This window comes from Anopheles stephensi, chromosome 2 (genome assembly GCF_013141755.1).
Source record: "Anopheles stephensi strain Indian chromosome 2, UCI_ANSTEP_V1.0, whole genome shotgun sequence".
Classification (NCBI taxonomy): Eukaryota; Metazoa; Arthropoda; class Insecta; order Diptera; family Culicidae; genus Anopheles; species Anopheles stephensi.
In genome coordinates, this window is record NC_050202.1 from 39,676,942 (window position 1) to 39,704,655 (window position 27,714).

The window sequence follows — 27,714 nt, forward strand, 5'->3', positions numbered from 1 at the left end:
AAAGGATACACAGAGGGAATCGAACTGGTTTTCCCACAATATTGCTACTGCGCTGTAAACGTTAACATGACCATCGCTCTTTGCACTTAGACATTCTTAGCCACTACTGGAGTTACTACTCTGTGAGTAAGTTGAAGAACTAATGTAGAACGCCGATAGAAATCATCATCTTCATCCAATGGAAAATTGTACGCATATTGCTGTACCACTGAGCTGCAACATCTTGCCCATCCCGGCCTCAATACCATTCATGAGTATGCAAAGAACTACAGAGATTCGGAGTATACAATTTTGTAATGAGATCGCCCAATAACACTGAATGGGAGTAAACGATCAGTTACGTTACTGTTTTATGAACAATGCATTCGTTTTAAATATGGTTAATTTGTTCTTATTAAAAACGTAAAAGCTTCGTAGACATTACCTTGGTTATGGTAGTACCCATCGTTATTGCTAGATCGTAGTACCCATTGATATTACATGGTACATAAGAGAATGCAGGAGTGATACACGGGCAGTTGAATTTCAGTTGGTGCAAAGTTGGTATTATAGTGAGATCCAAGTTGAAGTGAGCAAAGATACATTGGAATCCCAACGGATACAACAATGAGGAATCGCGAACTACAAACAAGCAACATGCCGGACGTAGACGTCTTCAACGTGCAATACTCTAGTATAGAAACTAGTACAGAAGCTGGTAGCACTTCTTACGCCAGCTCCTTGCGAATTCAATTTCGATCCGTAGAACGACATTACGCTTACAGAGTAGCTTAAGAAAACAAATTATGAAGAAAACGGGAGATTTTCGCCACCTGTTAGCAACTGTGAATGCTCGAACCATCAATGCAACAAGTGCAACTGTATTGGTCACAATGGTGGTTGCTATGGTTAATTCTTCAAATCAAAACTCGCGGAAGAGGAGAGCATATTGAAGCAATCTAGCAAAACACAGCTCTAGAAAGCACTTTATCGTGAACCATGGTTCTCGAACGACCAGTTACCGATAGTTCGCCCCAACATACTTCAATTTCACCCAAGTTGATTCAAAAGTCATTAACAACTCGCCAACCTCTTTTGGGCTGAATACGTTGGGTCAATACTGAGGGCGTCCCGGTCTTCATACGGCAGGACCTGGGGTTCAAATCCCATCTGGACCGCTCCACATTTTCATCCCTTTCTCCATAGCTATGGCAGATTTGGCGAGCAGAGTTGTGACTCTCCTCCGTAACACCAAGGATAAAATAGTGGTTGACAGATTTTATGTTCATGAAGATTGATGGTTGTATGTCTATCATGCGCCGTTACTGCCAAAGTCAGCGCTATGATGAGTAGTACTGATACTACTGATCTCGCTACGTTGTTCATCCTGGGTGCCATGATGTTTGTATTATTAATGGTGATGTGGGTCTATGGAGCAAGTGTTCAGCCGAATTGTATCGTGCTGGATGTAGTTGACGAAGCCATATAGAAAACTGTACGGAAATCAAGTCTTTTATGCCTATTTCACATTAACGGTACGTGTTTCCAAAGTGGTTATAATATTGACCCCGATCGTAACCCGATCGTTGTTAAATACCTTCTGTAGCAAAAACATTCATATGAAGTAAGCATTCTGCCATGTTCATTTACCACTATGGTAGTACTTTATTTCGGTTTAATTCCAGTTTAGTAGCTTATTTACGATCGCACAGGATGTGGTGTGCGCATAATGCTTTAGTGTATCCATTACATTACATGCGAATAGAAGTGTTGCATATTTACAGAGAATTTGTTTGGTAGTTGATTACACGCAGCAACACACGAACATGAGAGTAGAAGAAGTACAGAGATAAGGAGAAGGGATATAATAATTCTGTCGTCTGTCTGGCTGAACATAAACCTCCAACTTTCCTCGTTCGATCCTATGCGTACGTACTGTTGGCACGGATCCTGATCCGAATTCGACGAATGTTGCAGGGTTCGGTTTTCATGTCCCTGTCGTGTCGTTACATTTAACATACACACACACACGGTACGGTCACTCATCGGAAAACGAAAGCAAGACTACAAACGGAGGAAAGATGGGCTTCCGTATGTAAGGGCTATTGATGTGGAGTAACGATCGTGTTAAAAGTTGTCTTGATTTAAGGAAGGTTAGTTAACTTGCATCAGTCCTTCAGCATCAGCACTGCAAACTGTACAAATACTTATGTGTTTTGTTTTACATTATGCGTTCTGGTATTCTTTTCCCTTCTCGGCAAGGTGCTTCAACACTGATGGGTCGGCCCGAGAAACCGTTTAGTAGGGAGTGATGAAGGAGAAAGAGATAAGGAATATTTGGTTGGCTTTGGTTAGGCGTGTTAGACAGCAGTAGCAGTTCGTAGCAGAAGATTTCCGAGCGGAAGCTTTATTGTTGCCGATTCGTTCGATACATGAATTTTTTTGGGTTGAATTTTTAACTTCCTATACGCTCATCCCGCGACGTGTTGAAATTGAGGTAAAACAACCTTAACCGATAGGAGTGTTGAAGTTTGCGTTGCGTTTGGTTCAATAATTAGTTACAACATTATGATACATGATACAAGCTCTGGGCCGATCATGTTACGGTTCTACATTGATCTCGATTAGTTTGGCGACACATTTCAGGCCGGCTTGCTTGCTGGGCGGCCAACCACCGTTCGCGTGTAATGTTTTTGCATGGAGAAGGAGAAGGTGGGGGACGGGGGGAGAGAGTGAGAGAGTGGGAGGTATGTGTTATTTTATATATAATTTACACTGCTGTGTGCGAATGGTGCCGAACGTCTCGGCAGAACTCGGTTCGGCCGTGCCTGACTGGTACACCGGGTGCTGGAGCCTAATGGGAGGCGGGGGCATTCATTTCCAATCACACTCGCACACACGTTGGTTTTTGGTCTTGGGTGATGCACCGGCCACGCGACGGAACCGCAACCGGAACCGGATCCGAGCTCGATCGATGGTGGTAGAGATGGTGCGCGCTGAATTAGCGCTTGCCGAGGCCAAAGTTGTACCGGTTTGGAAGCCGCTTGTTGAACTCTTCCGCATCGAAGTAGCGTTTGCCGAGTCCGAAGTCGTACGTGCGTCTCTTGCCCAGCCCGAAGTGATAACGGTACGCGGCTAAAAGAAAGAGGAACAGAAAGTGTCCGGTCATCATGGGATTTCTCCAGGGGCGAATCGCTCCACTTACCACCGGCCCCGTTGCCAGACGTAGCCCGTTTCGCAGCATCTTTGTCCTTGTCCGCGTCGTAATCGAACTGGCCATCCTTCGTGATCAGATTGGTGTAATCGTTATCGTTCCATCCGAGCTGATTTCCCATCAGCCCATCGTACTCGTAATCGTTCCCGCCCAAAGGACTGTGATCGTGGGACAAACTCGTTAGGATCGTTGTTCGCCACCTCCTCCAAACGCTCATACTCACCTTCCGCGTTTTCCTAGGCCAAAGTTATAGTGAGGTAACCGCTTTGCGCCAGGTACGTCCTCGATGATGTAGCGCCGCTTGCCCAGCCCAAAGCTGTACTTTGGTGACCGTACGGCGAGCATATGCTGGAACTGGGACGTGGAGATCTCACCCGACATGCGATCCCGGCTCAGGTCGTCCACGTCGAGATCGTTACTATTACCGCCGGTCGCGCCACTGGCCGGAAGTGACCAACTGACTGACAGGCAGAGGGAAAGCGTCATGTACGCGATCACTGCCATTACCCACGTGTAGCTACGCATACTTCTGCTGTGGAGTTTTCTCGCGCTTGGTTGACAAGATTGTAATCGGCTTCGTGCTGGAAGAAAGATAAGGTTTGATAGCGAAAGGAAAGTAAATATGATGATCCCACATGCCGTTTCAATTGTTTGTACGTAGGAGAGCAATAGCAAAATCCTAGCAATTGGGAATGGAACATATTTATGGTTTTAAATATTATTTGCTGTTTCTTAAGAAACGGAAACGCTGGGTATCATAATAATAAATTGGAATTATTTCGGAAGCCATACGTGGACCCTGGAATCGAAGTCATGGAGTATCAGCATTTTGACAAGATTGTTTTTTGGTGGGTAGGTGGGTTTTTTTTTGGGTGGCATGAAATTAATGTATAGTTTAGCTTCCTAGAACCATGTAACTGTACCTCAGTAGGCAAGTAAGTTGACGATGGCGAGGCAGCAGATGGATATGACAGGATCTTAGGAATTTTGCTAAGACTCGTTGAACAGGCAGCCTCGTCGAACATGTCTTCCATGATATCCTATTTTTTGAAAGATCTTACTGGCTAAAGCTCCAGGGTAGCTGGAGCCGCGCCGCACAATTTTCTTTTGCTATAGTAGAAAAGGCCGTTGTTTTTACTAAAGATCAATGCAATCTAAGAGACTGCTTCTAATGGATTTCGTGTGCCAAGAGATCGTGCCGTCGAATGAGGCTTGTGGTTTAAATTCCCTTTTCGTGTCCTCATGGGTAGATTCACCACCGCGAGGATTCTCATTCAGTTTCTACGGCTTAGGCGCGAGTTGAGAAGAACCGCGGCGAATAAGATTCTGAGCAAGATGGCTACACTGTTCCCACTGACGATCCGACGATAAGTTGAAAAAAGGCTACGAACGATGGATGCTCCGAAACTCCGTTTAGTTTAATTTGGAAAAAATCCTTTAATTAGCCAGTTTCAATTTCATCCTTTTCTATGTCGTTCCAGTTTTAAGGGGATACATTATCCTTTCTTTCAGAATTGATAAAAAAGAGCATTATTTTTCTTCGAAGCTGATACAAAAGATCTCCCAAAATAAGCAATATAATTTGAATAAGCTTCCAATTATTACTAATTCTATGCGTGTATTTATACGGGCAACAATGAGTGAGAAAGCTCAAAGGAAAGGATTTTGTTGCAATTGCAAATTCATTTACTAATGCTACATAGTAACGACTTTTACATTTGACCGCGAGTCTCATTTTTACGCTGAGGTCCGGCTCCGGCCAACATCATTCGAATTCGACAAGCCATCCATGCATCCATCCGCGGTTGTTTGCCATGTTACATGAGGTTCCCATTAGCTTTTACGGTGTTTTTCCCCAGCAGCGAACGGGTGCCTTTATCGTCTGCCGAATCTCGACCGTCAAACTGATAACATTTGATCATTATGTTGCGCCGATGCATCTCGATTCAAAGAGGCATCTCACCTCACCGACGGTCGCAGCGTGACACCCTATCGGCCGTAAATTTCCACGATAAAGTTGTACCCATGGCCACGTTGCGATTTCAGGTGAACCGTCGTATAGTTGTATCCGATACCGCCGGCATACAAGCTAGCGTACCCGCCCTTACCGTTGGTGTACTGGTCCGTCACGCTAATGGCACTAATGTTACGTCCTACCTGGCCCTATTTGGTGGAACGAAACGCATCCAATGACGGATGAATATTAGGCACCTTTTGGAAACATGAGGCACGGCCCACCACACTCACCTTCACCGGGTACACGAGATCTATCGACTTGACCTGCAGAATCGTACCGGACCGGACGGCGATGGTGCGGTTAAGCAGCGCATCACGCGGATCCCGAACGCCCCAGAAATAGTTGTTGCTCTGGCTAGCTACCAGGCACACAAACAGCAGCACAGCGGCAACGACGGCGAGTCCTTTCATTTTTATGACGCGAAACGCAGTAATTGTCAACTAATTGGCAAGCAAATGTGGCAAATTTTCGCACGTCAAATGTCTAGAGATGCTGCTCGGTACACCTGTCTGCAACTGTTTGTTGTCCTAGGCGCCAACCAATTAGACTATTTATAATGCAAAAATCTCGGAACCCCTTTCTCCCTCGCACCTTTATCTTATCAGCTGGCCGAGCAACGACAGCAAGGGCTCAGAATCAATGGCAGTAGTCGAGATTGTGCATGTCTTTTTGTTTTTCTGTTTTGGCACGTGTGTGTGTGTGTGTGTGTGTGTGTGTGTGCTCCCAACCACCCACTGGGGTGAGCACCACACTAGCAGGTAACAAGTAGCCTCGTGTACGGGAAGCCGTACCAGATAAAGCAGATAGCAGAAGAACACTCGCCGCTCGTTTGTCACCGTTGGGGGGTTCGGGCCACTGATCTTAGCCGGGAACATTGAAACTCACTTTATCTACTTCCGTCCGGGCGGGTGTGAATCAGTGACCGGGTGACCGAATGCTTTGAGGACGCGTTTGGAGCTTATTAAAAAGGCGGGCGATAAGCGGACACTTGAATGGTCGTGATTAGGTGTTGCGCACGACAGGTACTTCATTAATCATACTGCATCCAGTTGGATCATCGTTCTTCTTCTACTTCTTTGGCAATAAAACCTCGAAAGGTCTCGGCCAGCTTTCTGTGTCGGGGATTCGAACCCCGGCCCAGTCGTATGAAGCTCCCGGAACTGTTATCGCTTCGGCCACCGTACTGCCCCACTGCTGATCATACTTAGCGGTCAGTACCAAAATATGAATTGAGTAGAAATCTTGCTGTATGGAGCATTTCACCTTTAAAAGCCAAATTAAAAATCTTATCTTTTTATTATCAATACTACAGAGCTTCTGAGATGAAGCAGTAGTGTTCCAGCTGAAGCTAAAGTGGAAATTAACATGTAAAACTCTGTCACATTTTCTCCAGTCTGCTCAAGGTTATGTGGACAGTTGACAAGCAGACCTGACCTGAATTCAGAAAGGGGTACGCCCATATTCCGCCATTCCTGAATTATCCGAAGACCCACCCGCCTGCCCATGAAAATCTTTCCAACTCCATGCAATCTTTGTTTGCTTCATTGCTGTTTCCTACTTTCATCAGCTACATCTCTATATCTGTACCAATCAATCATATCGCATATTTTTTGCTTTCGTGTTACATCGATATCGATTTTATGGAGAAACACAAGATGATCTTCTGGGTTCAAATCTCATCCTGATCCCCTTCCAGGACTGATCCAAGGAGAAGAAGATCCTCTGTTTATGTGAAAATGAATTGGAAGAGTCGTAAACCAAAGCCAAACAGCCGTTGCCGACAGCTACCACGGATCAATGATAAAAAGTATGGAGTAATTGAAAGGGAGTGGATAAGTGGGAGAATCATTTATTACTAATGGGAGGGGAGAAGTAATAATGGGATGTTTAAAAAGGTGAAAAGATACCATAGGACAAACTCAAACTACATAAAGCACAGTGATGCGATTGTGACTGCAGCCAAAGTTCCCAGTTTTGCAAACGGTATTAATTATGTGTTGCTTCATCGCAAAACCGCCTTCCTTGAAATATTAAATGCATCCATTTTACAGTTGCTGCAGTCGACTGTAGTCCTTCGATCGATTCAACACCAGTAGTCCAGGTTTTCTGCATCGATTATCGTCGCTACGCTATCGAAGCTGGCCAATCGATACTGGCAGAATCTGGTTCGGTCTGGCTTATTTTTATACCGTGCAAACAGACCCGCAGCCAGCACCCGCTGAATGTTTTGCTTTTATTTTCAGTGCTGTATAATCCTTTCAATATTACTGTTCTCTCCATCCCCTCCACACTTTGGTGTTCTGTTCCTGTACTGGGAGATTTGCGCGTGTCTGGCGTGTGCGACACGTTGGCTCCTTCCACGTAAAATATTTTCATTCATCTGAGATCCGTGAAGCCAGCAGCCAGCCAGAAATAGCCGGCCCGCGCTAATCCCACCGCGCTACGAAGGACACACTGTGTTCGTTTGCGGTAGTCATTTCCGAGAAGAAAAAAGCGAAGAGTCAGTCGAAAACTTGCCATTATCATAATGAAAAACATAATCCACAATCGAGACACGATCACCGCAACCGCAAAAGGAAGGCAATTGAATTTGCGTTAAACTGGTTTTGACAGTTGACAACATTACGACAATTTCTTGAGGTCAAGACAAAGCAAAAACTCTTATTAAAAAACATATTTTAATGAATAATCTATATTTTATAAAAAGAGGCTGATTTTGTATCGTTTTAATTTTACTGTTCGTTAACTTCGTTGTATCGTAATTGATTTTTCGTCTACAACAAAGGCTTCTAGCAAAAGGTTGTGACTTGAGCATTGAGAATCAGACATCCATGAACGGTAAACTTTGCCTTTTTTAGGATTGGGCTGATAATACAATTAATACCAGCGCCCCGTTCCAGTTTATCCAGTTTTACCAAAAAATTGTTTCTGTCGAAGTTATGAAGTATATTGAAGTTATTCTTCAGTATGATCTTCTCAGGTGACACCACGCAAGTTCACGCAAGGCTTCACGTCCTGATAAACCAATTGACCCCTTGATTTTTGTATGTGTCTTGTCTGGTTCTTTCATCCATCTCGATTCTTATCCATCTCTATTTGAGGTGGAAACTGGTTTCTTTAAAAATCTATGTTAACTGCTTGTCGGGTTGTTAAAGTGTCCACAAGCTGTGTCCTAAACTGGACGAATACAAGCAAAACTTCTTAAAAAGTATTCCTGGTTCTTTCACAATCCCTGATACCCGAACCCTAGTTAGCTGACTGTCTTTTGGTATTATCTTGGTAAATGCGTCTCTTAAAGGTGAGGATCAACTCAGCAACTTTCATTAGCACCAAAGGTAGAAAATCAGTTTAAAGAGTCTTCTTAAGGCCACATGTTTTCGTAGACATCTGCGTACCTTTATGGCCATGATTTTATGTAGGAAGGACAGGTGACATGAATCTCGTTGAGGTTGGTAATTTGCCTGTCCTTCCCTAGATTGATAACGTTGGAGAGCAAGTGAAGAGTTTTAACTTCGTAAGGACGGCTTTTCCTCCTCCTCTTCTTCTTGTCCTTGTCAGACTTTATGCATTTCCTCTCATGAATAAGTAGCACGCAATTTTGCAATTCATGCGGTTTTATTATTACTTCTTCTATCTGTCTCTTCTCGCATTCTTTCATCACACTGGCAATCACAATCCCTTGGTCAAGGGTCATCTTTGTGGATCCAGTGTATGATTTTCCTTTTCAAGTTCAACCAATTCAATATAGCACCCTTTCGTCGGTTTGGTCCCTTTTTTCTTCAAAAGAATGCATCAGAAAATACGCTAATCCAGTATTGCTCACCCGAAAAGGCTCTGTAACGTTACCCAAGGCGTTACCAGCGTTACGAAAAAAAAAACGTACGCAGCCCCAAACGGGTGTACGCAGCCGCTACCGCAACGAGCTTACTTGTAGCTAGCGCAAGCATTCTTTTCAACTAATTTGTAAACGTAACGAGTGATAATGACGAACCAAATAATCATTTGGTTATTGAAAATATTTCCAAAAAGACTTAACTTATGTCGCGGCGATTATTTATTGCTTCGGTCACTTTGCACCAGGGTTCGCAGCACCCAAAGTTCCCTTACACAGGGGGTGAAAGTGAGCCCTTGTTAGGTGTGCAGAGTAGCATACTAAAAGCGGGGTAGGAAAATACAAAAACAATTAGCAAACTCAATTGTGCGTCTAATTGATGGAGTGTTTTCTGCGCTGCCCGCCTTCGTCGTCGGCGGACGACGTGCTAGTCACAGCATAATGTGAATAGGGAGTGTAGCAAATGGGTTATTTGCATCGAGCGACGGCCGACGACTGCATTAATGGCCGGGTTCGGCTGCGTTTGACACGATGGCAGAAAAACTGTTGGTCAGAAAGTCAGAAAGCCGCTTGGCGCAAACATTTTCCAATGTGTTTAATTTATTTTGAGAGACAAAGCCCAAAGCTTCTTCCATCCCTTTAGTCTTGTATTAATTGTTTTAACAGCTGTTTAACGATCGCCCATTTGTTCCTTTAAAACAGACTTGTTTGTTTCGTAACAATCGATACCCGGTACCACAGCACGGTGGATGAAATTGTTACCCGCGCTCGAGACGCCTTCAAGGTGTTGCGCCGTGAAGCCTTTTCAAATAATAGTTGATTAATTACAATCATTGTACTCGTCATCGTCACTAGTGGAAGCCCGCTCTAGGTGGCAGATAGTCAGTGGGTCATTGTGTTTCGTTGAGAAAGCGAGATACAGAGAGAGAGAGAGAGAGAGAGAGAGAGCGAGAACGAAAGTGAAAGGGTAAAGGACACAAGGAGCAACGGCTTCGCATTGGGGAAAATCCTGATCCAGCTACAGCAACGATACAGGAATTACAAGCAAACCCACACGTGGTCCTTTATAGCCCGGTAAGGTACGAACCGAAAAAGCACAGCAAAACCGCGTGCCAGTAAATGTTTTGTATTGGCCGCGCTATTATTGCTAGCGGCGCAATCATATCATCCACTATGGCCACCAAACGACGTACGCAAAAGGACGTGAGGCGACCCCGAATAGTGCGCGAGGCGTGATCGGAAAAGCCAAACATACACACACACGCACGGAAAGCCCGTCAAATCGCCAACAACAATAGCTATTATCTGGCATTATTTATCATTCCGCAAATAATCCTCGCCCTAATCCTGGTGCGGTACACGCTTCGATGGCATATTTTATTGCGCGCACAGTTTGGCAGGATCGTACAACGAAAGAACCGTGGCTGCGTGACTATGACCTGATTAGACGCGCTTATGCATCCCCTACGTACGTATGAGCAGCGGCCGCCTGGTCGCTGACGTGTGTATTTGTGCACCAAAAAACGTCGAACGAACGCCCCCCCCCCTCCCCCCCCCCACACGCTACATATTATGGCCACTTATTGTGTAGCTGCAGGCTGCGATGGTGTCGACGGTTGGGTCTGCTTTATGGGTTCACATTACCGAAATATTCTTCCTCAGCACTAATCTCATTACGGGTGATGTTTTGAAAAGGGGCTTGTTAAAGGATTGTTCCATCCTCTCTGCTGGCACTTGCGGATCGCTTCTTAAACTATCCACTTGACTGTTGCTGACTGGCTGAGCCTCTAATGCAAATTAATCTCTGCCGATAATACCGCGTCAGTACGGTCGAAATATCAAATCAACCTAATCTTGGCTTAAAAACACTTATCGAACATATCGAACAGCGTTAATGAGCTTATGCTGGCGAGCGTGTGTGTGCATCATAAATGGAATTTCTTTCATTTTAGGAAATTTATCGAAAAAGGCAAACACACACGCACGATCGGCTCGATTGCATAGTTCACGCTCGTCCGGTTCGAGGATGATGGCATCAACGTGTCCCATTAAATGGTGCCTACGTCGACCAAATTGGCAATATTCTGGCAGCGATTTGGGCTAGGATGAATTTAATTTTCTCCCGATTGTGCGCTGTTGACGATGTCGTAGAAGTTGTGGATGCGAAAAAGATACCCCGATAATCACGCGCAACATGCGAGAATCAATCTTCTTCGGTTATGTTCAGGAGCATAACGCGCGCTCTTTGTTCTTTTTTTTCTTTCTTGTAGCTCAATTTACTTTGTCCTCGACTATCTTTGCTCTGCTCCATCAGTGCACATTGGGCTATTGGTGGCATGTAGCCTGGTGTGTGCGTGAAGTTAAAACACTTTTTTTAAATATTAAACTGAGCATACTTTTCAACACTAACGGATCAATCCAAGCGAGGAATAATTCTATTTTTACAATATCACACATTCGTAGTTTTGAAGTCACCACAAGTTAAATTGAGTCTTAGTTGCATCAACATTTTCTATACATAATAATAACTTTAGATTGCTGTAAATGCTGCAGTTCTTTGAGTAGAATGTCGAAAGTAATATTTAATGTTTATTTTGAGCTAAATATCCCCTTAGAACAAGAAAAATCACAGAAATGGCGGTCCAGTTTGAAATCAAGTTATTGAAATGCTTCGACAGCAAAGTTGGTTGTGTATATTGATAATGTCCTGTTAAAATCGTCTAGATCTACATCGTCGTTGATCGTCTATAGAAAGATTAGATGTAGCTGTAAGAAGACTTGTTGGCGTCTACTGAGGTGCTCAAAGCATCGTGTATTTCTTCAAAATACTGTTTTCTATGAACTTTAAACTGTTTTATTATTGCAATATTGATTGAAGCTATCCTACATGTTTTGTCTAAAGCTAAAGCCGATTTTGTTATCAACCAGTCCGATACGAGTGCAAGTTTAAGGTACAAATCCCGCTACGGCTCGATGTAAAGTATCAGAATTTAGGAAAATTTGGAAAAGAATCTGTTGGGACCTGTGTTAAAAATGGCAGTAGTGAGAACTGACTAACCAACTACGCGGTATCGATAAGTCTAATAAGTTAGAAATTGCAGGCATGACCTAAGCGGCCATTAAACCAAGAAAAAGCACCGTTACCGAATATTCTCCGAATCGTTTGCTTTTGCAGTCGATAGCTTATAAAATAACCCAAACCTTCTGGCGGACGCATCAACGCTATCACTCTAACTTAGTTTGAGCCTACCACGCTGGGTCTTTCCGGGCTGTATCGTATGGTGCCATTCTCATGACATGACCAAGGCACGCCATAATATACTGGCGCGATCACGGAACTCTCTTTTCACACATACAGGGCCAACAAGCTGATTGACTATCGTCCTGTCGAACATTGCCAAGAGGGATTCGTCAATAGAATCAGTCAGGTCAAATAAATTAAAAAAAACCTAACCGTCAGCAACATTTCAAATCATCTCGTCAAACTTTTGTATTGTTCTAAAAAAGTTCTTCTACTCGTGAAATTTTGTTGCGTATTTCGCTGGCCAGTATAGTCACTGGTGCCCATCATCTCATAAAAATACATGGACTGGCTGATAAAAATGCATCATCATCATGTCCTTGGTAAACAAAAAGCACTTTTATCCCGACATCGATTCAAAACTGACCACTGTGCACTGGATGCTTTATTCCCCCTACTGCTCAAACTATGCATGCCGAGAAAACGATCGTTAAGTTTTACTGTGCTGCTTCGTATGGGACACTAAAAAACCACCAGATTATCGTCCAAGGAGGTAATTTTATTGTTCATAGAAAAGCTTACGATCTCTCCATTTTTCCTGCCTGATGTCCTTGTGACGCTGCTCATTTTTCCAAGCGCACTTGTTGTCGGTTGCGAGAGTGTAATAGCGGGAAAATTGGTCACACTGCTTGCCACACAAACACACACACTGGGGTTGGTAAAAATAAAATTTAATAAAGTTCACACTTGGCGCCATTTTTGTCGTACTCTCGAATCAGCCCGCAATCAGCTTCGTTAATTGTTCGCCCGTTAGCTACCAGCGTTGCGGTCGTTATGCCGTCGTCGATCGCGTCACACGCTCTTGATGACTTCTTACGACTTTTAACTTTCGCAGCTAATTGAGAATGGTGTTTTGCAGTTAAGTACGGCTATCCGTTTCATCCGTTCCACAATCTCCTGGTGTCCTTGAAGCTACGGGTACGGTTCCGAAGGTACGAGTACGGTAAACGGATAATTGAGGAGTTGGTTTGGATTAACCACCCTACGAATAAGATTCTTCTGCCACCTTTGTTGATGTGTGGCAATTATGATCTAAGGAGATTTCCTCGGGTCGAACATTTGTACCAGCATTTTGTTGAGGATCTGTCTGGTATGTTAAGGGTGTTAAACTTCGCATCGCTCTTTGGGGAACGCACGGTGGCCGAAAACCCTTGAGCAAGAAAAAAACACCCCACAAAAAAGGAAACACTATGCTATTTAGAGCTTCGGCAAAAATGCTGATATTAACGTTTTGCTTATTTTGCTTTTCTCGACTTCCGCCTCTTTTTCTCCGGTGGCTGTTGTTCATGACTTGTTATCAAAATATTTTCCACAGATGACACACGCAGCTTCGCACACTGATGGTACGAGATTTTCCACTTGTGGAACTTTATTTCGGTGCCAGGGTTTTCTTTCGTTATTGTCCGCAATGGTTCCTGGTCGTTGCTTTTGCAGCCTACGGGCGACCTGTGCCGCGTCGTCTCGCGTCCTCGTAGTCGTAGTCTATGGTGATTTTTTATTAGCATACCTTCACACCCATCCCCATGTCCCACATCACACACCGGATCATTACTGGGAAGCGCAGGACAAAGATCGGAAGCATAACGACACTTTTCAAACAAATGACACCCACATCCCTGCAGACACATGGATGGCCCTCCCCCACTTCGCATCGCTTCCGGCCCCGACCGAGCACATTGCGAGCGACGGTACGAAAAATGTGTATGAACCACCCCACATTGGCGGTTGGCTTTCCAATCGGATGGCAAACTGATGAACAGCGGCAAAAAAGCACTTACGTGTCGTGGGGCTTCGCGAGTATCGGTTCCCAGTCAACACAACGACTGCGCTGGCTGACAAACATAAAAATCACGTCCGTCAGTTATCATCATGAGCGTTTGGATGGTTTTTGCGATTGTGTTTAATGGTGGTTGGCACGCGTAGAGTGAAGGGAACTGGAGCCCAAAAGGATAGACCACCACCGACCGCAGGATTTAGGGTTGGGTTGGGAAGGGAACACAGAGGGTGCGTGCGGTGGATTTTGGGTTACGATTGCATTCCTTGCATAATCATGAAGGCAAGAAGCATCCGAAAAAAAAACAAAACATTTTTGAACTCTGCTTCTAGGAATTCAAAAACGATGTGACAGGTTTGGTGCTGGCTACAAGTTATGACTGATTGAGTTATAAATTGCATTTTTGCTCTACTAATTGAACATGCAATCACAAGCGGCTTAACGTGGAAACGGGTGTTGGGAATGGGAAGCTTGAACTTGTGTAACAGGTTATATGTTTTGAAATTGTTTTTTTCTTTCATTTCTATCTCGAAAATGTATGAATTGTACGTTTTCACGGAGCAAGGGTTCACGTAGAACTTCTTCTTCTTCTTCTTCCTTGGCACTACAACCTCGTGAGGTCTTGGCCTGCCATTTCTGGCTTTCTATGACTTGATTTTACCCGCAGTAAAGTAGTCAGCCCTACCTACGGAGTGGCGGTCTGGATGGGATTTGAATCCCGGTCCTGCCGTGTGAAGACCGGAACCGTTATCGCCTCGGCCATCGGACCGCCCCCCGTTCACGTAGAGCTTCATTGTTTTATCCCTGCGTGATCCTCAGTGATCATTAATCGTTGGGGGAGCTTATGACTATCTACGGTATCTCCTCAATCACAAGAAGCAAATGTTCCGCGTGTCCCCTATACAAATACTCAGCTGGCACAGTAGAATCTTATCGTTATGAATTTCAGATTATTATTGAAGACTTTGTACCTATACGAACAGCTTAGCCTCTGATGGATGGCATTATTGGCTGTCTCAAAACTCTTCTCAAATATCAAAAAAGATAATCAAAAAAGAAAGATAACTGGTGGGTTCCTAGCCATGCTGATATTCAGAGCCATGCAATGTGTCCACCAGTTGGACGAAAAAGTTGAGAAAAGCTACAGACTCTCTAAACTCACGAGCACAACTCACAGCTCAAGGTCATGTCGCGAACAAGATTTTTTAACTTGAGGTAGCTAGCTTTCTCGGATACGTCAACTCTGCAGCAGCAGTCGGGAAAGATTATACACGACATGACACGCCACAGAGCTGTTTTGCCATATATTCCAGAATGCCAGGAAATCTTTCTAAAATTTTCCTGGCACATGGCCGGTTAAGTGAATCCATTCGTATAGTCTTCAACCTCAAATATTTGTGGACCTTCGAATTGTTATTCGTCTTCAACGACCAAACTGCCCCTTTTGAACACTCTTAACCAAGATTGATTGGAAGTAAGAATATCTCAAATGTAAGTCGAAGGAAAACAGACGATATGTAGCTCACTTTAACGTCACTGAACGAGTAGAAATGCATGATAGCAAATCATTGAATCACCATCCAATCGTTGAGAGATGATGGAAAACCTTATCAATACACGGAACAGGAAACGGAAAAGGAAACGACTTTGGAACAACAGAGACAGTTTAATAAAAACTCCTGTATTATCCAAAGACTTGGGGGCGAATATGTTTGGACGATCGTTTAAATTATGATGTCCATGCCAGCGACAGATACATCCGACAACTGTGCTTTGGGAAAATTAAAAATAAACGAAACCTAAGACTTATTGTACCATAAAATTACAGGTTGAGTTCACTTGTATCGTTTGCAACACAAATGTAACAGGTACAAATCATCGTATAGTAGAATTGTGATTTGACTATAGCATTTACCGATCGAAGTACGTCTATCGCCTATGTCTTTTTCCTCAAAAACCGTTCGCTATAAAATACGGCTCATATCGCACTCATGCCACAAGTACTTGGAATGATAATCTTTATAAGCCACATGCTCAATGTGGGCACCACTTGTTATTAAGCAGCTTAAGCGGTTCATTCTAAACTTTTGCATAATATTCACTTTCGGTATCAGGTGCCGGCAACCAAAAGCCGATATAGCGGGCTTAATTTTTCACTCCATCCTTTTCCTCGGCACAGACGATACTGTCCCCCTTGCGTTTTCCATAACATCAGCGACAATACACCCCAACGCTGACAACGCACCGGCCATGGCTTGACGCATGCACCGGAGGATGTGCACACACTTCAAAGGCTTTCGGGCGATGTAAATGCAATTGTCACGCCATCCCCTGCGGCGAACCTGTCCTGTTGACGCCTCGCGACACGATAAACGAAAACCTGGAGCAAAAAAAATGCTTACCAAGGCACGACCGAGTTGCTCACCGTCAACCGGAAGCGTATGTGATTATCCTTACAATTTCGCGTTTGTGTTTGTCTTTCGTGTTGTGTTTGGTGCTTCCGGTGCTCGGTTCCCTTTTCGACCCGACATTGCCTGTCATAGACACCGGTTCGAGTGGGTAAGCCGTGTTCAGCGATTCACGCTAGCTAACGATCGGTCCTTCACGAACCAAATTATGCAAGTAATAAGGGATAATGAATTTCGTCAAAACACCATCAGCGCCCGGTGTGTGCCGAGAGAACCGTACCGGGCACACGTCACGAAACACACACTTGATGCATCCGAACATCTTTCCCTCAATCGCCAACCCCAACGAACTTCCCATTACCATAGGGACGCGACTTTACAGCTTATTTTGTTTGGGGAACGGCCGCCTGGCCGGTGTGCTGACATGGAGTCGGGTGATGACCATAAAGTGGACGATGATGACTATCGAGATCAATTAGGTTGGTGGAACGTGATGGGGGCAATCAAACTCTCGTCCAAATCGTCGTTTGAAGCGTTGCCCACTGCCCAATTTCCAACCCAAATTTCTGCGTATCATCCTATCAGCACGTTTATCCGTACCGGGTCACATGCATTCTCTCTTCTCGGAAAGCTCACTTTTGACATCCTTTGGCGTATCTCCTTCATTACTCAACCAGGCCAACTGTTGCCTAACAACGCGTGAAAACGAGGCCAAAGAAATAAATCGAACGCAAACGCAAACAACGCTTTGCAGCAGCAGCACCAGCAGCAGCATGCCATTCGCTGCAAATTGGCCATTTGCCTTACCGGACAGCTTTATTAAGTGCAACGATAAGTGCCATAAACTGCACCAGCACCAGTCATTACAGTTGCTCACATAATGAAGAAAACTTGTTCCTGTGTATTTTTCCAAAAGAAAAAAAAAACCAACTAAGAAAGGACATCCGAGGAGTATTGAGCGCAAGCGGATGATAGGGGCAGAATATAAAACTCCTTTCGCAACAGAATTTACTTATCTGTGTTTCATTTTCTCATTTCCCGATCAGGCATCGGGCAGCCAATATGCTTCGATCGATTGGCGGGAAATTAACTGCACCTGGGAAGATGAGCAATTCTATTGAATCCCATCGGTTGGCCGCCATTCTGCCCTAAGCCCGGAAATGAGACCGTGAAATGGTTTTTGTTAAAGTTTTATTCTTTTATGTCTCATAAAGTGGGTAGAAAGACACAACTGTTGTACGAAACAAAAAAAGGGTAAAACTCATCCTACGCGAGCAAGGTCTTATTGGCTTGGCTTGAGCTGAGCTTGTGATTATCATTTGTTAAGGCAACTGAGTGAAAGGTTTGTGGGACCACTGTACCTTACTGATTCTGTGCAACGATGTAGTTTGAACAAATGTTAAGGCTTTAGAAATATGTATTAATAGTATTAATAATTATGTTATGGGGCGCCGGAGTGGCGTAGGTCGTCGACTCGGCAGTTGGTTGGTTAAGTAGCTAATAAAGACTTTAAGGGAGTTTATAGAGAATTATTAAACTTAATTCATTCACCTATGAATGTTTGCAATATTTTGTGGTGCAACTGTAAGAGTTCTGTAAGAGTTTGGGCAACGCAGAACCAGTGAACAAAACTCTCAACAAAGTTTCACTATCTATTTAAAACATTCTTCTAATACAAGTTAGTTGACAATTTCAATGTGTGGATCGCAAACCTGTATCATCTTGCCGCTAACCGTAAACGCTTATGCACTAACGTACTCACAGTAAAGTAAACGACTGCTTTTTACTTAACACTTGCATGGCCTTAGCTTGGATATTAATAAAGCCGTTTTTTGTTTTCAGCCAACAGAGAGTTGATTGTTAGCATTAGACTTGTATGAAACTTTAATTCTGACGTTCTATTTCTTTTAAGCGTTGTGACCATCTGGCTGCCAAAGTCCAAAATCTCCAACCAACCAGTAAGGGATATTGCTTCCTGATTTCGGAAGACGCATCCGAGCACGATATCTATAACGCTCTAGGAAGAAACGGTCTCTTCTGAAATCCTAACTGAAATCTCTGCCTGAACAGTTATTGTAAGGAAAATATTATTTTTAGCTCAGACACGAGATAACCTGGCGCCGCTGTAGTACGTGCAGGGTTTCCAATCATAAAATGGAACTTTTGAATCACTCGGTGGAAAGTTTCAACTGGATAATGGAATATTGCAATCTCGTTGTAGGCAGTGACAAGCATTCAATAGAAGGTTACTTAAGGTTAGGGAAAAAATTGCAATTCGGCTATGGAATTCTACTGCATCTGTAGATTTTTTGCCGCCTATTTGGGGTGCAACCCTGTCAAATTCTAATTTTTTTAAAAATTTCATCGATTTTGTTTGTTTACAATATCACGCCGCATCATTTACCTTGGGACGGATTAAACGCAAAAAATAGTGTAAAAAAGTATTTTTTAATTGCTACTTCTTTAAAACAATTAAACGATAAACAAGCCAAATCCAAGCCAAGTGGCAAATCTCCCCTAACCTAATGCGGCATTCCATTGTATGAATGCAACTTTCCACTGCCTGTAATCGCGCATTGATTCCTGATGGTTGGCCATCTTTACAAAGAAATTCAAATGCTGTTTTAGGCAGTAGATTGCGGCTGTCGTTACAGCGTTTCCCACGTAATCAATTAAAAGTCCTCACATGTTAAACATGGTGCCGCTTACAGTTTGGATCTTTTGGTCACGTATTAACGATTGATTTCCACCAACGATTGACTCGCTTCTGATGTTCTGAGAAAGCTGTATTTTTTTCGGGAAGAAAAACCGCTTGTTAACGCCAACTAAACAAACATGCACATCACTTACCGTGAATAGCAAAAGTAAACCAATCATGAAACAATCACGCTCGCAACAAGGAAAGCACATAAACAAAAGAGACAAAGCGCAAACGCTGCGGGACTGGGACTTGTTTTGTTTACGTCCATTCCGTTCCGACACGTCTTTTGTTCAGCAAGCAGCTCCCACTGGGCCGTTGTGGGTCGTCGGTATTGTTGGGAATACCGGTCCCTAGTAGAACGGATCAACAGGTTCCTTTGCTGCACATTCTGCCTTCCACCCGTGAGTGGGAAATTGTCGCGAAAAGCTGGCTGGTTGCAACTGTCGTCAGCAAGGTCGAATGCACAGGACCTTTCTGTCGTGCTGGCTTCGCACTACGCTACTGGCAGGCAGTGTTGGCATGTGACAGGTTTAATTGAATTTTTCTCATCGCCCATCACCGTGGCTCGGTGGACCTTTACCGTTCACGCGAGTTTATTTGCAGCCAGTGAAATGCAAAAGTGATAATCCCTTCCGGTGCCGTACCGATTGCTGCTTGCGGTAGCGGGTCCATCGCCAGCCCTCCGTTCGATGCACGGCTTGAAGAAAAGGTTTGATGTCGCGCGCGTTCATCGTCTCGAGAATCAACTCGATGCAACTTTCCCACAATGCGGAATGCAACCATCATCTGGCATCTGGGTGTACTAGCGCTCGAAGCTTCCCACGTTATGTTTATTACATTCTGCGGCAGCTACATAGCCCACATTGGTTGGCCTTGAATGTGCCGTCCGCGAGAACGATCGTATCAATTTGTAAACATTTCTTACTTTCTTTTTCACTTTGCCCGATACGAATGAAAATGGCGCACACCGAGGAGGGCAATCGAGATGGCAGATACACGAGGTTATTGTGCTTTGTGTGCTTCTTGTAACTGGGCCGTTTTAAATGTGGCCTGTGCGGGAGGAATTTGAACCCTCTACCACATCTGCTTTATGGTTTATGGTCGATATCGTTGTCGGTTTTTTTTTGGAAAAAGAAAAATATTTATTACCCTGTGTGTATCAAAACACACAATTTTATGTGAGGTCCGCAGACAGAAGTACGATGAACTTTTAATACATTTTACACTATTTAAAGTATGTATCTTCAACCCAAAAAAAATCAGGCTGCTTCTCGATATCCGTATCTTTCACTCTCTTTCAAATCACCCAAAAAAATCGCTGTCTTTTCTTTTCTGCACAGCAAGTAAATCCATCGATAAAATTGATAAAATCATTAGAAACTCGGTACTCCGGTTCTGAGCCAACGTAACGTAACAGAACAAGAAGCTTAAAAGATTTGGCTAAGCCCAACCCAAATCAATACCACTGTACGATACACTGCAAAACACATGCAATTGGTTACACATTTTTACGAATCTCAGCTGTGATTCGTATTGCGGTGGCTCTACCTAATGTCTTCCCACTCAATACCGACTCCGACGACGGTGCTCGGGGTTGGCTTTGTGGGCTAAGCGAGGTACACGGGCGGGGATTAAAGTGACTTCTGGTGCATTTTGTTTTGTTTTGTCCCTCACCAATAAAGCCAACCTTCGAAAAGCGGATAAACAGCAGCGTCGTCCTGGTGGAGCTAGCGAACAAGCTAGCAGTAAAAAGTCTCCTTGAGTCACGCCGGAACCACCGGCAAGGCGTTAAGATTGTCGCGATTCTCACTGTGTTGCAATGGTTGTTGAATGGGATTGTGCTTAACATTCTACGCATATCGCACCGCACCCTTAGGGCTCCAGTAATGGTGACCTGGACGTGTCGCTGTTCGCTGTGAGCGAACTGACAAACCACAACACCAAACCAGGGCACCGTGACTTACGGCTGTGTGAGAAGTGCTTCACGGCATGAGGAAGACAACCAGCATGCTGAACTTACACTTTAAACCATTGTACTTTTGCGCAACTCTACTTAAACGCCCGTCGAAGCCTTATTTCGAAGCCCATTATAGAAATGCAGCTGGAAAAACATTGTCCACCACTTCAACAGTGCGCGTAATAAAAATGGAGCAAATTGAAGGATGCTTCTCAAGGCACGACCGCTCCCGGCTATCCTTCAAACTTGTACCTTGTTATGCTTTCCATTGTCCAATCCTGGCTAATCTTCTCGCCTCAAAACAGCTGCCAATGGAGACACTGTCCAGCCGATGGCAATCAAGACCGCTCGCCATCGAGAGGTCCGAAAGTAAACCCAAGTAGGTACGTGATCAAATTCCGCTTCAGTGTGAGCTCGTGTCGACCGATTGCTTTTTTTTCGCCTCCCACATGACCCTTGGCACCCTCGTTCTGTTTTTTTGTTTCTTCATTGCCCACACGTCAATGTGGGGCGATTTGCTCCAACTGTCCAACCGATCAAGGGTAGATCCTTCTGGCCGCAAACGAACTTGAGATGATGAATTTCTTTTCAGGGGTGACAATAGCAACCGAAAAAAGGTTGGCATCGAAGGGCCGAGGCAAGAAATAAAACATGCCCTAAACGTGACAATTAGGTTATCAATTTTTTGCGCTCCCAAACACATGTGAGACCGGCCACCAAACTACTTCGGCTGCTCAATGGAGACGCCCGGTGGTTTTGCTACCCAATGGAGACGCCTGGTGGTCGACTGGAATTTCATGCAGGACGGGCGAAATGCTCTCGTTCTCGATGCTATGCATACCTTCGCTCCGTCACGTCTGATTGAAACGCAATGGACCGGGGCCGTGACGTGTTATCCATCGTTCATCATCATGTTTGCCTCTCGCCGGAACCATCTGCATTCCGGGTTTCGGTTGTTGTCCAGTTGTCCAGTATCGATGTTGATAATCAAAGACTAACATGAGCGCGTTAGACCCTTCAACACCGACCGGAATGTGGTTTGGTATGCGTTCGATGATTTACTTTTTCACACGCCTTTCCAGCGAACTGTTGCAATAGCTAGGCACCCAGGACAAGGGTGTAATCGAGTTGCAGTTGCCGACATTGTTGAAGGGAAAGCATTCGTGGAAGCCTACAGATACGGGAAATCAATTACGCAAAGGCTTGGGGAAAAGTTGAATGTCACTTATTATTCAGTTTTGTGTGTGGAGAAAGGTTTCGAGCAACTGCAACCGAACTCAATCTGTCAATAGCACTACAAGAGGAGAACGCAAATATTTCTACTTTGTATTTCTTGTTGTCGACGTTTTCATCTTAAAAAGCTGAATTTAAGATTGTCGAATATTGTGACGTTTGCCCACATTTTAAACTCTTGCCAAAGCTCCCTGAAACACTGCTTTATCCAACGAACGATAAACCTTCCTTTGTGTGGCACAACACAATCATACCGGGCGACAAGATGATAAAACGAAATTGTGTTTGAATAAATACGATTGCTTTAATGTCCATTTGTCTGAATATAAAACCACGTTACACCAACACGTGGTGTTGACGTTCTCCGTGGCGTCGAACCGTGCACCGTTCCGTAAGCGAATTAAGTTCAGACGCGTGTGCAATATACAGTAGCCTGGCCGGAGCGTAATCATGAAACCCGTGTCAAACCGTCCACCGAAAACGGTTGTTTCGTTCCGTGTTTTACACACGAAAAATTGCTTTGGTTCTTTCCGGACGTTAGGATGAACAGCTTTCCCGCACAACATCCGTACACACAATGGCACTCATTAACATTCTGACAATGTTCGGTGGCCGGTTTGCTAGGTGGGAATGCTTTTATTGCAGTTTCGTACATCATAATTTGGTACAGCGCCCATACTGGCCAGCCATCGTACTGCGATATTACACCGGTAACAAGCTGGAGACGAGAAGCGAAAGGACATTTCGGGTTTGGCAAGCAAACATTAGCCTAGGTCCTGTAGCTTGCAGTGGCGAACTTCTCGAAGAATAGCTCATCAGGTACCCTCCGGCGAGGTATCCTTCGTAAGCAGGGATGCAAATATTTAACCAACTGCTTCTGTCTCCGTACACTCCTAGTCACGCATGTGGAAGACAGCATGGCAAGATGATGCGAGTCGATAAACTTCCGGTAAGAATAATGTTACGCTGCCGGACAAAAGTAGAGTTATTTGGCATTAGCAATGCAAGCAGACCGGCCAAAAGTACAACGGTCGCATCGTGAAAGATCGGAAATATTCACATAAGGTTTCCGGTTGACCGGATTGGTTTCTCTTGCGAGTTGGGAACAAATCCCGTTCTGGGAGTTCCAGCACGCAACAAAGCTTGTTAGACTTCACTGTTTGCATTACTCCGTGCCATGCTTCGATCTGCGCTACTCTCGATTAACATGCACCGAACAATGAGCTATTTCCGTTGCGAATTTCTCCGGATACGATAAATTTTAAATCGTGAACCACGCCGCCTCTAACGGCTTCCCCGACGCACTAGCTATCTAAGCCAACGGTGGATAATAGTCCAGAAACAAATTCCAAGTTTTCGGCAATCATTGTAATACTCAATATGACGATTCGCTGCAGGGAAAATGGAAAACTTTAGCCAGCAAAGCACTGCGAACTGCACAAGCTCGCGAATGACCGTTCGCGTGCATTCCTGATGGCGCCAAGAAAGCTATCGGCGTCCGCCACGAAAAACACATTACAGCGTGCCGCCCAATATGCTTTCGGTTTCCCAGAAAGACACGTTTCTCTTCCCCTGTGTGCTTGGGGTGTGTCGTACGGAATGCCATTACAGAGCATCGGAGAAAAATTGGCGTGTACATTTTAAATGTTCGCGGAATGTTGTACGACACAGATCGTTGGGTCTAATATTGGAAAACTAATTAAATTTCGCCGCCCAGTCCCGCAAATGGAGATGAATGAATGAGTGCGTCAATAACAATACCCATACACACACACACACACGCACACAAACACACACATTTTTTGAGATTGCCGTTTCCTAACGATCGCATTACTGACCGGTGCTTCCGTCCGGTGCTTTGATATATGATACAGTTCGATGAGTGTTTTTTTTTTGGTTTTTATTCAAATTATTCACACCGCTTGAGCTATTTTTGGGCAATTAAAGAAAGAACCAAACGCGGGTTTTTTTTTTTTGGCGAAACTGCAAGGCCAGAGTGATAATAGTAATTGTACTCTGGTCAAGGTGATGTTCTGAGCCACCGGGAGGTTTTATGAAGGCAAACTTAGCGACAAAGCAAAAACACAACGGTTTTGGGAAAGAATTTTTGCATTTCGTGGACTAAAGCTTCAAAGAAACCTGGACAGCTGGAGACGGTGGACAGTATTTATAGTTTAAGCATTTGCATAAACGTCGGAGGCGCGCCGTTATCAAAATTGGTCAAAATCTTCCTTATTTGTATGTGTAAAAGGGTCACAGTTTAAATGTTCACTAATGAAAACCGTAACCGCTTTTTTTCAGTTGACTCATTCAAATCGATCGTATTCTTCACAAAACGGGGAAGTTAGTATAAGTAAGCAGCTATTTCAATTATTAATAATGATTTTCATTATTCAGTTCAAGCAACGTACGAGGCTGATAGGACCCCGTTTTTATGGCCCTTTTCATTCTGACATAGACATGGGTAATTCAAGTCACAGCTGGGAAAATGCCACAATGGTTGTGGAGCCAATTGAAGTATTTTTTTTGTACTGTGGTATTTAACCTCAAGCCTCGCTAATTTCACACTGACAGTGACAAATAAAAAAAACTGAGACGCTCTGCATCTTCTTCTACTGAACGAAACACCAAACGGAGATATCATTTCCGGCGTGAACAGAGCTGGATGCTTATTCCAAGAAAAATTACTCAGCCGTTATTTTACCATACGACGCCTTTCTGGAAGGAAGATCTAATTTAATGAAACATCCCTAAAAATAAGCCCTTTCCGAGGATTCATCTTTACAAACCACGCAAGTGTGAAGATACGTTGAATTACACTTCTTTTTGAACTCATTCATCGTGCACAACGGCGGGCGGAAACAATAAGCATATTTCACCGCCGAAAGCTCTTTTTAATGGCATCGTTTGGAATCGTTCAATTAACACTTGCCGAATCCATGCCGATGTAGTTGATTAAATTAAACGTTCTAAGACTTCTGCTACCGTCGCGAATGTCACCGAGCATTGGGGACACCTGGGGAGCGATTTGAGCGTTTATGCTTCCCAAATTGCTTGCCCCATTCGTGACGCAATTGAACTGCGGGGTAACAACGGTTGAATACGTGTTCCCAAAAAGTGAAACGTTACTCCACGAACGATAGGGATGATTATGCAAATGGACGTTCGATTAAAACACCACTTCGTACAGCGAGATTAAGATTCATTTGGCAGAAATTTAAAATTATCTTTACATTTGGCCCAATCTTGCCAACCCATTAATGGCACAAAATTGGACTCAATTCCATCACGACACACTGAAACACTTATTGGCGATGCTTACCAGACTCTCGATTACTCGCCACTTCCGTCAGCCGAATCGAATTGTCACAATCTGCTCGGTTCGGTGCACCAAAACTGTGGCCAGCAAACGGTTGAAATGTTTTATCTTGTTCGGTGCACTCTAAAGTTTGAATTGTGGCATACACACGCTAACAAACACACACACGACACTAAACACTAGACACACTAGAGGTGGTCACACCAAGCTGTCGAGCAGCATTTATTCACCATCAATCGCGGCAGATGCTTTTGCGTGTGCACGTATCCTGTGATTCACCTAACGCATGAAAATGCATGCACACTTGCACGAGGACTTTTGTTCCACCGCCACGATCCTCGCTCACCAGGGGAAGGATCTACTAGCCGCGCAATAGCCAAGTGTTGACTTTATCTCCGTACAGCAGTTGATGAGCATTTACAGCCATCGCTTATCGTCCTGCCGCTTTTATATTATTCGGCCGTGCATTTTTGCCGCCGCACACCGCACAACTAACTGTTGCGCGACCCATCGCCGACGCCCGCGGTGAGGTGCTTTTTCCCGCGGCTTTTTCCCGACGCGGCACGGGTTCGGGTGTGCGAAAAACGCACCCGCTGGCACTCACCACTCGGGCTCGTACTGCTCGGTCGGTAGCGGTTCGTGTCGCACCGATGGGTTCATGCGTGAGTAGCCTGAGCTGTGGCGGAGTGAACCGGAAGCCTCACGGATGAACTGCTGCAGTCGCATGAACTACCGACCACGTGTTGTCGCTGACGGTTGTTTGCTGAAGCAGTCAACGCTTTACGCTTGATATTAAGCCCGCTTCCGGTGGTCTGTGGCGAACCGCGGGCAGTTGATTAAGTTGCGAGTAGGCTTCTGCCAAAGTTTGTACATTTGTTGGAATGTGATTGCAATTGGGTTTCCGCGCCATACTCTCAATCGACCCCAGACGGCCGGCCCCAGATCCGTTTTTTGTTTTTTTTTTGCTCCCCTTTTTCCAATACTCAAACGACCGAAACGGGATCGTACGCAGCGAGCGAAAACTTATCCATTTCCTGCCGGTTTATCCAACCGAATCCGCTCAGGGAATCCGTCTCTGTGGAGTCATTCCGTTCGGCCTGTGGCATTCAGGAGTCGTCGTCGTCGGCATCGCCCTCGTCATTGGTGTCGTTGGCGTAACAGAAGCCACAGCTGCACAGGATTACGCGTACTGCTTATTCATCGCGAATGGCGGCGGGTTTGATTAATGTGGGGACTATTATTTTGGTTAATATTTACCACCCTCTGTCAGGGAGCGAACTTGATATTGGCAAAGTGCTGAGATGCGTGAGATTTCTTTAACATGCATCACGCTGGTAGACAAAAACGAGGGCTCAATTAGAGCATTAAACGAAACGAAGCCACGAGAGAATCTTTAAAGCCCTGGGTGCGTAGAGCACCTCGACTCTCGAGCTGTGACAAATGTAAAGTTGTTGGACAGATCAACGAGGGTAGATGTATAAATTACGCTTTGCTGTCCCATAGGTAATTGAGGTATTTTGGAAAGATTTAACCAATTTTTTTTAAAATTTTGAAATCGTGTCAGTTCAATATGTATGTTCCGTCGTAAACGGTGGATTAAATCGACCCATAGCACGAACAGCGCACTACCAACATATCATATTCTTGTCCACTCTACGTTACTCATTACGCGCGTCCATAGTGAAGAGTCAACTGTTTACGGGAACCTAACACCTGTTCATACGACCCTGCTTAACATAGCCACCACCATGCCATACACTGCCCGGTAAAATGATTCATTGCGCCTTATCTCCGGTGGCAGAAGCTGACCGTATCTGATACCAAGCCCCGAAACGGTTAATGTAACAACGTTCGAACCGTTCCGCCCGAAAATCCCGTTAATAAATCTGGAAACTTTTATTATCAACCGCCGTTTCCCGCTAGTTGGCTCCTTCACTGACTAGCACTCCAGTTACGCCGTAAACGGTACCGGGGACAAC

The 27,714-nt window shown here is 44.5% G+C and overlaps 2 protein-coding genes across 2 annotated transcripts; both read right to left on the minus strand.

The window, feature by feature from the left end:
• Nucleotides 1-1,599: 1,599 nt before the first annotated feature.
• On the minus strand, nucleotides 1,600-26,192 carry LOC118507861 (helicostatins). Its single transcript, XM_036047064.1, has 4 exons — nucleotides 25,739-26,192; nucleotides 3,417-3,774; nucleotides 3,185-3,351; nucleotides 1,600-3,114 (listed from the first exon to the last, which is right to left on the minus strand). Exons 2-4 carry the CDS (start codon nucleotides 3,716-3,718, stop codon nucleotides 2,981-2,983), a joined length of 603 nt encoding a protein of 200 aa, XP_035902957.1. The 5' UTR covers nucleotides 3,719-3,774; nucleotides 25,739-26,192; the 3' UTR covers nucleotides 1,600-2,980.
• Nucleotides 4,736-5,775, minus strand: LOC118507862 (probable salivary secreted peptide). Its single transcript, XM_036047065.1, has 3 exons — nucleotides 5,441-5,775; nucleotides 5,157-5,356; nucleotides 4,736-5,097 (listed from the first exon to the last, which is right to left on the minus strand). The coding sequence occupies exons 1-2, from the start codon at nucleotides 5,618-5,620 to the stop codon at nucleotides 5,183-5,185; spliced, it is 354 nt and encodes a 117-aa protein (XP_035902958.1). The 5' UTR covers nucleotides 5,621-5,775; the 3' UTR covers nucleotides 4,736-5,097; nucleotides 5,157-5,182.
• Nucleotides 26,193-27,714: the final 1,522 nt, after the last annotated feature.

What these genes read in the sequence shown, in the direction of transcription:
- LOC118507861 (XM_036047064.1), bottom strand. Translation starts at nt 3,718, where the DNA reads ATGCGTAGCTACACGTGGGTAATGGCAGTGATCGCGTACATGACGCTT. An exon ending in GGCCTAGGAAAACGCGGAAG is followed by an intron (nt 3,352 to 3,416) that starts GTGAGTATGAGC and finishes CCACGATCACAG; the next exon opens with TCCTTTGGGCGGGAACGATT. An exon ending in GTCTGGCAACGGGGCCGGTG is followed by an intron (nt 3,115 to 3,184) that starts GTAAGTGGAGCG and finishes TCTTTCTTTTAG; the next exon opens with CCGCGTACCGTTATCACTTC.
- LOC118507862 (XM_036047065.1), bottom strand. Translation starts at nt 5,620, where the DNA reads ATGAAAGGACTCGCCGTCGTTGCCGCTGTGCTGCTGTTTGTGTGCCTG. An exon ending in ATCTCGTGTACCCGGTGAAG is followed by an intron (nt 5,357 to 5,440) that starts GTGAGTGTGGTG and finishes TCCACCAAATAG; the next exon opens with GGCCAGGTAGGACGTAACAT.